At 37.4% G+C, this 13,578-nt stretch overlaps 1 protein-coding gene across 5 annotated transcripts in view; it reads right to left on the reverse strand.

The window, feature by feature from the left end:
- Positions 1–13,578, reverse strand: part of coro1ca (coronin, actin binding protein, 1Ca) — a gene marked incomplete at its 5' end in the record, with an annotated part of 55,067 nt that overhangs the window by 5,450 nt on the left and 36,039 nt on the right. For all 5 annotated transcript variants that reach the window (XM_079873096.1, XM_079873097.1, XM_079873099.1 and 2 more), the window contains 7 exons: positions 4,723–4,780; positions 5,969–6,114; positions 6,565–6,669; positions 7,291–7,410; positions 7,630–7,811; positions 9,201–9,330; positions 12,307–12,429. In XM_079873096.1, the coding sequence (XP_079729222.1) occupies positions 4,723–4,780; positions 5,969–6,114; positions 6,565–6,669; positions 7,291–7,410; positions 7,630–7,811; positions 9,201–9,330; positions 12,307–12,429 (864 nt within the window). The remainder of the gene's footprint in view (positions 1–4,722; positions 4,781–5,968; positions 6,115–6,564; positions 6,670–7,290; positions 7,411–7,629; positions 7,812–9,200; positions 9,331–12,306; positions 12,430–13,578) is intronic.

Genomic DNA, 13,578 nt, shown 5'->3' on the forward strand with positions numbered 1-13,578 from the left:
TGAAAGCTGTTTTCTGAATTTATGGCTCTTGATCAATCAACACTGAAAATGTTGGCCATGTATTTTGCAAATTTAATACTTTTAAACAGCAAATAAATCCTGTTCATTAACTTTCTATTTATCAAAGGATTAATGGCTGCTGAAAATTCAGCTTTTCCATCACCGAAATAAATTATATTGTAAAATATTCAAATGGAAAACAGTCATATATTTTTTCTTTTTACACAATGTAAATCATAAAAATTAGTTCCAGTGAATATTAAAATACATTGCTAAAAGATTTATTGTATGAAAACACTGGTCCAAAACTCATGTTGGCCCAGCGGGTCATTCTTATTGTTTAATCCTTATTAAAAGCAAAGGGACTCAACCATCAACAAAAAAGTTGAAGTGAACAACGCTTTCTATTTTTGACCCTGACTCCTCCAACATTGTTGCCTAGGTGCAGTGGTAAACAGCTGTCATCATAACTCATGAGCTGTGTTCGAAATTGCCCCCTATACCCTCATTCACTATTTCCTACATTAGTCCACCAATATAGTCCTGTTGAAGGAGTGAATGAAAACAAGTGAGTGAATTTGGACAGAGTGTGCCAATGTCCTTTATAATATTACGCTGTACCCACATTGGACCAGCGGTTTGGAAAATGGATGGATGGATTCAGCTACGGGCACCATCTTCTGGCGAGATGCAGGAATTCATTCAGCACAACCCTCACAGTGCATTATGGGTATTCTCTAGTCCTTGAGTGTAGATTCATTGGCCCTGTCCCAAATGGCGCACTTCATGTAGACTTTCGGTCTCGTGGACTTAAATTGTTCGTGCTCGCCGAGTCTACGAGTCTGTAGGCCGTCCCATTCAGCATTTTAACGCTCTGAAGTGTGCTCAGTAGCGCCCCCTTTGTACCCTTGAAGCAGTCTTCCGCGAAGCCCGCATGGATGCAGGCTCCACACACTTTAACTACCCAGGAATCCTTGCGAAAGGCCAAATCAGACAACGGATGGGAGGAGATTTCGCTCACGGATAATTGTTGACATGGCTGAGAAGAAAATATTACGGTTTTTATGACCTAGATGTAGATTTTACTAGTTGTTACCTACAGTTTATACAAACATTATGGTCATTGACCAGTGGTTGATGTCTCAAGTATAATAATAGTGTGTTGAATAATACAATCACATTATGATTCATTAAATAAATAGAACCGAATGTCAGGGCTTTACTGAGTCATATGTAAACCTAGTATGAATGTTGAAACCTGTAAATTCATCAGAAACTTGTAATATTAGTTCAAATGGAACATTATGTATTATTATGTACAACTGTATACATCATTTAAATAAGCATGATGTATCTATTGTCTAATGCCCAGGTTGCAGGGGCGGAGTGGGACCAAAAAATCTACCGGGAAATTTCGTAGACCACCGGCCCTCGGTGGTAAAAAACAACAACAAAAAAAATAAAAAAAATAACCCTTTGCTAAAAAATATAGCGGTGAATGAGAGAATATTAAATAGATTTTTTTTGTTCCTCTATAGTTTTTTCACAACTTTCTAAAAGAGTAAAAAAATTGCGAGAGATGGATAACGGCAGTCAGAAGAACTCAGAAGAGAGAAATATATGTCAATTTGTCATCACTCCCACAGACGCAGCATTAGAAACCCTCACAGCAGCATTAACTCGTTTTTTGTCATTTTATTAAAGGTAATATAATATAAAATAGTGTTATAAATGTAAATACATATTTTTTAAAATTGAAAATATTAAAAAAACTTTCCAGGATTTATGCGGATGATGACCGTTAAAACGTGTCATCATCACCCTGTTGAAAAGGGTCCATGGCATTTTCACGGTGACACGACACCTTGCTAGTTAGCTTATGCTAGTGTTAACATAATCTGTATACACTTAACATAGCAGCAGCAGCCAAGGGAAGTTACTCGTTTTAAAACTAGGAAATCTGCCACTATAGATAGTCACTCAATAGTAAACTTTTTATTTGTCTCATATTTACCACAGCTACTTTCAAATTACACAAGCTTTTGGCTGGCTGGCTGCATAGCTGGTGCTAATTCCCATCTGTGCCTAGCTTTGACAACATGTGCTTCAGTTTATTTCACCTGTAGTATCTTTGCTTGTTGATGCCCGGAACATGTCTGTTATTTTGGAGCATTTCACTGCCTCCTTCTCCATAATTTTTTTCCTTTTGAGTCTGAACTTCTCAGCGCCAGATTTTTTAACGCTTGTGCTGAGGGGTGCTAGATCATTGACGGGGGAGCTGCGCAGTTATACAAATAATAATTGAGCAAAACTTGGCCACTAAATATTTAATATTCAATTATTTTAATGATCACAATTAAAGTTTTAATTGTATTAAATTGAACAAGCGCAACATTCAGCATTCAATCAAATATTCTAAAAGATGTAGTCTATTATTAGCCTACTAATAAGGTTATTTCAACATAATATTTCGTTATTTCGACATTTATGTGCGTGCAACAAGCAAGATGTGCATTTGTAAATCCGGTAACGCGTGCATTGATTTTTAGTAATAAATTTGTGTTTTCTGACAGTGTCGGGTGTCGGCTGCAAAGATGAAGTTGACGATCGCCATATATAGTGAACGTGCCTATAGAGAAAAATGCATGATTACGTAATCAGAGAGTAGCCTTTTTCTTTTCGTTTTGAATTATTTCGTTTAAAGATATTTCAAGCTTTGTGTATTTGATGTGTTTCTCATGTCTGTGTGAGGCATACACTGAGTTTCGTTAACTTAGTTCGGATGAGATGCGCTCAGTTAACGTGCAATGCAATTGACCGCGCGGGCGCCTCCATGATTAGGCTATATTGTCTGTTTGTTATATTTGCTTATTATTAAATCCAGGCAATTGGTTGATAAAAAAATGATTAAAATTAAGATACAATTTATACAAAACGAAATTCACTTTAATGAAAGGTTTTCTACAAAACAAAACTGAATGAAATGGTCAAAATCATGTCTGTCTGACCCACCCACTCCAAGTCTCTCGATATATAGCGCATCATATCTTACTTGTGCTGTTCACTTTTCATAAATAAACATAAATGGAAAAGAAATGACATTATAATATTTTAACAAATATGAAACTAAATGCGCTTATTTAATGGCTACAACAGTAGGCCTACAGACTCTCTATTTGTGCAAATTGCTGCACATTAATTTAATTCTGAATTTTGCACAAGTGGAAAGGCGTTTGTTCAAATCAAGTTCACGGATAATTGTGCGTGCATTTATTAATCATTATGATACTAAAATCATAAAAATGCTATGTAGGCTACTAAAAATCAGATGAGCCCAGAATATGAACGCAACGTTTAATTACACGTTAAGCAATTTCCTCCCATAGAAAACCATTAGGCCTAAGAACGCTTAATGTAGCTTAATGCAGATTAGAATGCCCCCTTATTATGTCGAAATAACGACTTATTATGTCGAAATAACAAGATATTATGTTGAAATAACGTCTTAATATCTCGAAATAACAAGATAAGTTTTCTTTTTGCTTCAAAATGCGGTTCATGGCTTCCATAGAATAGCCTACAGCCTGAATATAGCCTAATTGCTTCCAGAAATTATTTTTGGGGGTGCTTTGGTCTTTCTTGGGGGTGCTGAAGCACCTGCTAGCCCCTCCCTAGAGTTCATGCTCAGCGCCACCTTTCAGTTTTCTTTTTTGCCTTTCCATCATTTAACTCACTCTCACGGACGTTAGACTTCCAAGACGTGACGAGGAAAAAGAGGTGTTCGGCGGCTTTTTACATCAAAGGCCGACCCGATTTTGGGAGGGGCCGCTCACTGATCCCCCTATGTTTTTGAAAATCCTATAGACATGGTTGGACCTGCCGAACGGGTTGAGCACTTTTATATACTGTGTTGAGCAGAGAGGCTGCACAGTTTGACCAGCGAGAAGCGGCCGCACATCAGGCCGCCAGACGGTGTTGCTAAAATAACTCGCAATGTATAACTATTATCAGACCGGCCCTCCGCGGCCTCAAAACACTACCGGCCCACCGGGAAAAGTCCCGACTCTCCCGATTGCCACTCCGCCCCTGCCAGGTTGCATGCACAATATCAAAATATAGAACTGTAAAAGTAGGCTGTGTAGTTGACATGGAGATAAGATGTAAAAATGAGATCAATCGCAAAAATGTGATTTCTCCTGTCCAACAACAACCAGACTGTTATTTCCGGCGTGACAATCGAGTCTGTCCCAAAAATACCTCTCAATGCGCCCTCGTGGACTCGCACCAAGGGCCCTATAGGTCTGCACTACATGACGTCACCAAAGTGTGGACTCTGAGGAAGTCCACAAGTCCGGAGTGTGCCATTTGGGACAGGGCCATTGTACACATATTGTGATGCATTATGGGATTGAATGAGTGCACTCGATAACGTCCACTATGGTTTCGGGCACCACTGCAAATGTCCCTTCAGATTGTCCCCTATTTAAGGGTAAAGGAGGCGATTTCGGACACAGCCAAGGTAGTACATGTAGATGGTGCAAACATACTGCGTTTAAAGCAAAATAACAACATGCGAAGGAAGACTTGCAGTGGTGGAGTGGTACTAAATAAATCAAACCCAGTGTGAAAACGGGTGTCGAAACAGGAGGAAGTTGTAGTTTAGCACTAGCAGTGTTGCTGTACTCTTAAAACAAAATAGTAAAACAAAATCAAAAGGCTCACTTTTCTTGGCACGGTCATGATGATAGGCTCACACTTTCTCTCATGCAGTTTGTAAAACCTGAGAACACACAAGCACACAAGTCTGTTATAACATGTTCAGAAGGGTAGCAGATGTTAGTGCATGACTCGTTTGGCAAGTCAAACAAAAATAACACACCATTCAATTAAGAGCATAGGATACCACCAAACCTGAACCTCTATTCATTAATCACTCCCCCTAAATCTTATAAATCTTAATCTGAAGGGTCCAGCAGGCCTTTGTTAACCAGGCCTAGTGCTGCCCTCTTTTGGGTGGATTGGGTCAGCAGTTTATGAAAAACTAGTAAAAACCTAGTCCTAGACTAAACAACATAAATCCAAAAAGATGTAATAAATAAAAATCTAATAAGGATCTAATAAAGAAACATTCAGGTCCTATTTCACCCTAAAACAAAAAGGAATTCACGATATATATGAATATAAATAAATATATACACCAGTTTTCTTTGTCCATTTTGCATCACATCAAGACGATTTTTCTCTCAATTTGTCATTATTATTATTAATAATCAAAGTGCCCCTATTGTGCTATTTTAATAATTATTGTTCATAATTTTGTTTTGGAGGTCTCCTACAACAGGTTTACATGCACCCAAGGTCAATAAACACTTTAATTTTCTCATAACACACACTGCACACCACCTCATTTCTCAAAGAGTCTGAAAACAGTTTGTTCAAAGATTCAATCTGATTGGTCAGATGTCCCAGTCTGTTGTGATTGGTCTACCGCTAATAGCGCATGTCTGAAACGAAACACCTATTACCATCTGAATTTCAGTCAGGCATTATGCACATTTGTTACATTGTTACGCAAGTTTGTAACAGGAAGTGAGACTGGAATTACCGATGACTCGTTTCAGCAGTTCAGAATCGATTCTTTCTCTTAGGACACAACAACCTTTTTTGTTGTGCAGTTTGATCTTCAAAACTTTGCAAAACTTTTACTTTTACAAAAAGGTATAATACAGACGGCATGAAAAGTATAATGGGGCACTTTATTTATTTTTTTATTTACAGCAATATATCAGTAAAACAAATGCAATGTGAAAATCTTATATGGTTATAAAATTAGGATAAAATACAAATATATTTTATTCCTTTAAGTTTTGATTTTGGGGTGAAATATGACATGGTCATATTCCTGACGTGTTTCATGTGATTTCCCACATACTTCCATTAGCTTGTGTGATAATTGTTGTTGCTATACCTTGCGATCTCACACTTGTTGACGTCCAGCCCTCTCTTGGGCATGTATCCCATGCCCCTCTGAGGCTCCTTAGTGGTAAAGGTGCTGAGGTAATGGACAAAGGGAGCTTCATCCGTGATCTCAAAGTAACGGATACTGCTGTCACCCTATTAGAAACAAATCCTCAGTCAGACACTAAAAACTAGGAATGCACCGAAATCAAAATTCTGGGCCGAAACCAAAAATTCTTGATGCACTTGGCTGAAAAACAAAACTGACTTTAAAAAAAAATATATTTATTAATTACTTATTTTAAATTAGGTTTTTTTGGGGGGATAATTGTATTAATATTAGGCTTTTTTGAATAATTTCAATAATTGTATTGAATCTGAATTTAAAAAATAAAATAAAATAACCACACTTTTATTGAAATTAACACCAAAATTGGACAGAAAATATATTAAAATAACATTACATTAACTTGTAAAATTATAAATGTCTATGTTGTCACTTTTGATCAATTTAACGCATCCTTGCTGAACAAAAGTATTTCTTTTGAAAAATAAAAATCGTACATTCCCCGAACTTTTAAACGGTACTGTATGTGCTGTGTTTACCTTTCCACACAGGTAGACCACATTAGTATCGGGATCATAGAAGGGCAGGAGGACTCCGTTACTGGTGTCCATCTCATGGACAGAGATCGGCTCCTCAATATTGTCCTGAAAGAGAAACAGAGACAATTTATAGTCTATAATTACATTAAAAAGGAACATTATATGTCACTTGTGTCAGGAACTGCAACTAAAATTAACTTTTTGTTCGGAAAGCATAATCGGAATAAGTTAAGGCTGGAATACACTGGAATAGACTTTTGCACAGATTGCTGCCCCGATTTACAGTCTGGACAAGTTGTAGCCGAAAGTCAGAGCCAGTCTGCAGATTTGAGTTGACAGATGTCACAGAAAATCCTGTAGTGTATGATGATCACAGACTCTGATTTTTCTCTGATCCATCCAGTCGGAGGATATCAAACATGTTTGATATTTTGAACACATTGTTTTAATCGGTCATGCGTCTCCTAGCAAAAGGCACGTGTTTCTGTGTGAGTTTGTTTAGTTTGTGATGACTTGAAAGTCTGGTGGTGTGTGATCCTCAGTCGCTTAGTGTACGATGCCCAGTTTTTTATCAGTAAACATTTACAAAGTCGGCAAGCGTATGATGCCTGTTTAGATGGTAAAAGTTGTGTAGTGTATTCCAGCCAGTCTGAAGTGCATTAGTTTGTGTTTATTTATGAGCAGGTGTTAGATTGAAATTTGTCTGCGGTTTCCATGGCAACTTACCGGATCCCAGAGGGCGAGCTGTCTCTCGCTCATGCGGCTAAAACCAGTGGTGAACACTTTTCCGTCAGATAGGAAAATAGCTCTCATGGGCCTGGCGCCCTCATGGGCCTTGTCCTTCTCCTGTCAGCGAGACACACCATAATACATTACAACACTGCTCACATTCTTTCAAACCTGAGCAGCCAAATACTTTTTGGATCAAGTAAACGCATGAATATACAGCGCTTCAACTGAGAAAAACTGCCGCCAGAGAAACCTTTCAGTCCAGTAATTCAAAAACTTTTATGCTCACAAACTTTTATCTGCCTATTCACTTCAGAAAAGTAAATAGCCACTTACCGCAATGATCTCCTCCTTGCGCGGGTCGATGACACGGATTTTCTTGTCCTTGCAGGCAGTGCAGATGAGACTGCCATTGCGGTTCCAGCAGGCGCTGAAGATGATGTCAGGGTGCATATCCTCCAGGGTGATCATGGACTCTCCCGTGCCCACATTCCAGATGAAAATCACATTATCACAGCCTGCAGACAAACACGGGAGAAAAATCATGCGATGGGGGAAATAACCGTGTTTGAATGCTGAAGAATCTATTCATTAGAAAGCAGCTGGATTGTTTTTTCCCATTTAAAGGCAGGGTAGGTGATTTGTTCCAGAAACATTTTTTGTTATGCTGGTTGAAATAACAACCCTATCTTCACATCCTGATAGCAAATCACTAAGTTGAGTGATCTAAATGTTAGGGGTGTTGAAATGAATGGTTTCTACAATGCATCGCGATGTGGACGCCGGACGTTGACGATTCTGCATCGATGCAGTAGTAGACCATAATCGATTATAGCCGTTATAGCCTACAGACGTTTCTCTGATGTCATTCGTCGCATATTCGCTTGTCTCGCTAGCGTAAAATGACGGGGGCTATTTGCACCCACTATTTTTTTATTTACAGTGCGTGAGCATGTGCAGACTGTGAGCATTATTGTAACTTAAGTAACCTACAATACTTGACAGTTTCATGCGGTTTTAGTATTTACTAGTGTTTATTAGTGCTCCTGCCGTCTGCTGTATTCAGACCATAGACGTTCAGACTTGAATTTTGTTTGACTACATTCAGGAAGTGTACTTTCTTGGCACAGATAAAATAAAAAGGGAGTTCATTTATCTGACTGCTTGTATTCACTGACGAAAATGTAGCCATGTGCAGTAAAATTGCAATGCATCTTGATATCAAATCGTTGAAATGATAATCGTAATCGAATTAAATCGTGAGACCAGTGACAATTGACACCCGTATTTATATGCATGTATATCATCTGTGGAAGGTGTAGAACCATCAAATGTTTGTCCAATCACTGCATTCGGTCCGAGCTTATAATGCGTAACATAACTACTGAAATTTGAAAGAGATGGAAACCCGTGACATTATACTCGGAACAGTTTGTGACTCAAATGTATGCGTTTCAATAACAACACTATCAACGCCAAAATGAATCTGCAGCAGTCAAGTGATACAGGTCAGTGCTCTTTAAGTTGTTCATGTTCATTATTACTGTAATGTTATGTGCTTTGAGACATGAGGTTAACGCCATCTCTTATGACGCTTTTGTTTGCTCCCTGCTGTGCGCGTTCATGTGTTTTGAAGGAGGCGTGGCTTTGAATACGCTTTGAAGGGAGGGTGGGATCTTATGCTTTCAAAGTTAGCTCGCTTTTGCTAGCCTCTCCTAAAATTGCCTACCCAACCTTTAAGTGTTTTGATACTGAACTGTATACAGTACATTAAAAAGATAAACATGAGGGGCATAACTTCCTAAACCACTCTTCTCTCTTTTTCCCCATTATTCCCTGTCTCCTCTGTTACAGTTTTTATCGATAAGAGTTTGCTTTTCCTTGCTGGATCAGGTGACGCTTCTCACCTGCGCTGAGGAGGATGTTGCGAGCGGTTGGATGCCAGGTAATGATTCCCACTCTTTTAGAATGACCCTCCAGCACCACCACTGGCTCGGACATGGAGGTCACCAAACCATTCTCTGGGATCTGCCACACCTGAGAACAAAGAAAGAGAGAAAAATATTCACATTTTTATCTAACATCTCACAAATGCAAAGATACTTGACAGTGAAGTAAATCTAACCAGTTATCGTTAACTAAAACTATTACAAAAATCGCTTTTGGTTATTAAAATGAAGCTGAAATTAAAAACATATATCCATAAATAGTAGATGATAAATTGAAATGAAAATTAGAAATACTGCCTTGGCAACTAACTGAAATAAAAAAGGTTTAAGTTGAAGTACTAAATTTCTAAAACAAAAATAGCTGAACAGAAATATATATAAAAAAAATAATTTAATAAATAATTTATTAAAAAATAAATGCCAATTCAAAAATATTCATTAATACCAAATAGTATAAAAATAACACTAAAATAACACCAAATCAAACATAGCTGTTAAAATGAAATCCATTATGATCCAAAATTTGATTAAGCCATTTTGTATAACTTCTACAATTACATTCATTTGTCTGAAGATGGCAGCAGAGGGCAAATAAAGGAGTCCAGCAGAGTTTTATCAATTTAAACAAGGATTAAAAGTATAATGACCTTTTAACTTTATTATGACAGAAATAGTAATATGCAATCGATGAAGCCGCTCTCTTTAACGTCCTTTTTATCTCCCTCTACATATTGCTTATTCTCAGCATTTATTAAACCGCTATCTTAAACATTTTTTGATGATTAGAAAAAAAACTGCAACATTTTACATTTAAATATTTCTGTATATCGACCTCTTAATTGTGTAATAATAGACTGGATGTATTATTACACTGGATCCAGTATACATTATTCCTTTACATAGACATGAGACACTGCTAAGGAAACAGGTCAACGTCATTATCATAAAAATTGTCGTCCCCTAAAAACATTGTCACTAATAAAATACCCATCCAGCATGTCAATACCTAAATAATAGGGCTGGGTAAAAAAAAATATATACATATTGATTTCTCGATTTTAATCGATTCTCATTTTGAAGAACCGAAATAACTTCTTAGAATCACAAGAATTGATCTATCAGTTTACGCTGTTCTCAATACACGCCTACCAATCCAACAAATCTCAATAAGTTTTGTGCCTCGTTACTTCTGATATGAAAAAGTCTCACCTTTCAAATTCTGTCAGTTTTAGTACGAAATACAAACAATAAATGCTGTTTTTGCGCTCTTTAAATGTGGGGTGACAGATTGCTGTTGCCGTTCAATAGAAGCAGCAGCGCGAAGCGCACGTGAACCAATCTCAGTTGATACTAGTTTCAGCATGGAATAAACATGAATGAACATCAAATGGTATGTTAAAAGATACATTACTATTAACAGAAATCCATATCATGTCTCATGTAATGGCTCAATCAGTGTTTCAACCGCTGAACAACGTCAATAAAAAGCTTGTAAACTGTCACATTTACCTCAGAAAAAGCCATTCAATGTCCAAAAACTCATTAGTCAGCTAGATAAATAAACTATATTGCATATTCGTTGTATTTTTACTTAACTTATTTTGTTTGAATAAATCCTTCATGTTTTTTATGGCAGCCACCATTTAAATGTTTATATATATTTTGTTAAAACTAATCATGTCATTGAAAATGTATTATAATATTATAAAAACTTAATGTGTAATTTAAATGCAAGTAGCCTGCAAACCTTTAATATTATGATATTATGAATTTACAACATAGAGAGAGATTTTTTCCTTAAGGAAATTTGCCATGTACTGATAGGCCACAATCAATCGATATCGAATCGAAAGCTTGTGAATCGAATTGTGAAATTTGTGTCAGTGCCCAGCCCTAATCAATATATTTACGATGTTATGGATCTAGGAAGATAGGACAGAGCAAAACAGCAGGAATCATCAACTTCCCGGCCTCAGTATTCCCCAAGAGAGCGGACGAGAGACAGTGTCCTAATAAACTCAATACTTCCACACTCATTACACGTACACAAGCACTGGAGTTGCGTTTTTTTTTCTTCACACTGGCCAAATAAGGGCTAGCAGAGTGATAAATAGACCCAGAGCCAGCCAGACTGACCTCAGAACTATAAAATGGTAGCTGCTGATTCAATGACTTCAGGCTGGGCTTAAACTAATCTAAAACAGTCCAGAGAAGCAAGCCTTCAGTTATGCTATGATCCGATCTACTGCAGTTCGCATGAGTCATGGGGCAAACTTTGCCAGCCACACATGGACTCAATGGGTGGGGTGAGATGTGATGCTGGCTATTTAAGGAAATTTATCTAGAAATGGTCAAATCCACCCATCAATAAACAAGATTTAAAATGACTGCAGCGGTTTACCAAGATTTGAATTCTGTAATCAATGCAATGTGATTTGTTAATTGTCAGAATGATACATATCAATGCATTGATTACAGAATTAAATTTAGATTTATCCATACAACACCATTCAAAAGCTTGTGATCAGTTTTTTTTATTTTTCAGAAATTAAAAGTTAATTATTTTTTTTTTTTAGTAAAGCCCTATTCGGACGGTACTAGTTTTCCAGGGGGACGTTAGAGAAATTCGTGTTTCATCTACGTACTTTACGATTTCAATCCCATACAAATCTTCCATGTCTGTTTTTTTCTCTCATTCGACCTCAGTAAAAATTCCAGGGCAAATTTCCTAGTGGTTTTCGGCAAACTCAGCGGCAAAATGCGAATGTCTGTGATTGTCTATATTTTATTATACAAACGCTTCACATCATGTGTTTTTTGACCTACCTGAGCTTGAGCTACTGTTTGCGCAATAATTTTCCACATGCTTTAATTTAATATTTTTTTAATATACACACACACCCTCTCATTACATATGCAAATTTATTACACATTTCTCACAGTATACCTAGTGTCTGTTAGTTAGCATCAAGTCTGACACAATGTTAAAATGCCATCAGTTTTCTAAGGCCGTTTAAATGATGACAGTGGATGTGTGGAAGTGAAGAGAGAAAGGGTGACATACCATCACGGTGCAGTCTTCAGATCCACTAGCGATGACCTGGTCATTGTGAGGGCACCAATCAATGTCCAGAACAGGGCCAGTGTGGCCACATACTGTAGGGTAGGCCTTATCTATACGGCCCGACTGCAGAGAGAAAACAGACACAAAGACAAAAATTTGATTATGAAAGCATTTGGCCCATTGGGTAAATGAAATGAGCTCTGACAGCCAAGCTCTACGTAACACCAAAACAAACACTTGAGGCCTGGTCTGCATTCATGAAATGGGGGGGGGGGGGGGGGGGGGGGGTTGGAGAAAGCCATTCTTCTCCAAATTGTCAAACAATAGCTTATCCGGTCATTCAAGCGAACAGCAGAAACATTTACACACGACAGCTGATATGTAATAAAACAGATTGCGAGGCTTTTGTTCTTGCAGCTCTGTTTCAAAATGCAGATAGAAATACGTGTGCAACAGGCCATTGACCCTTGGAGTGAAAGGTCACACGGAGGTTTGGGTAGTGTGAGAAAGCTAAAATAAGATGATTTTACCCAGTCAAAAAAAAACATCTATGATAGTGAAAATTTTAAACCACAACAGTTAAATATTGATTATATTTTACTGAAAATATACATTTAAACAATACTGGGAATAAAAAAAAAAATTACTATTGCACATTTTTTGGGTAAATAATTGGCCTAATTAATTATTTGAATCAGTCATTTCAAATGGTCTTTAAATGAATCAGTTCAGAGATTTGTTTGTAAGTCAAAATAATTTACATATTTTTTAAAATTGTGGGTAAATAATGCTGCTTATTACTATCTATTAGTGCATTTAAATAAAAACAAGCCTTACTTTTTGTTTTGTACTTTTAATTTTTCAATACATATTAAAATGTTATATTTAAAAGATATGTACAGGTCTGCAAAAGTCCAATGCGATTGTTTGTATGTGAAAAACAGTATTATTCTTCATTCTAAGCACCTTATGTAATATCATTATACAATGCACAGGCCTGAAGACTAGAGAGAAAATTCAACAGAAGATTTCCCTCCTCTCCCTTGTACACAGCAAACAAAGAAGCCAAATAAAGGCACGGCTGCGGTCCCATGCCCAGTCAGCTGACTTCCTGATGTCATCAGTGCCCTCTGCTCAAAGGTCATGACCTTTGATCTCTCGCGAGAGCACAATCTCTGCACAGGGCAGTGTGATCAGGTGTCATCTGATCACATTGTTCAGTGTAGAGAGATGTCCACACCCGCTCTTTTGTTCATGCTAGTGCTTTGCCTA

Source organism: Squalius cephalus, assembly GCF_949319135.1.
Source record: "Squalius cephalus genome assembly, chromosome: 5".
NCBI classification, from domain to species: Eukaryota; Metazoa; Chordata; class Actinopteri; order Cypriniformes; family Leuciscidae; genus Squalius; species Squalius cephalus.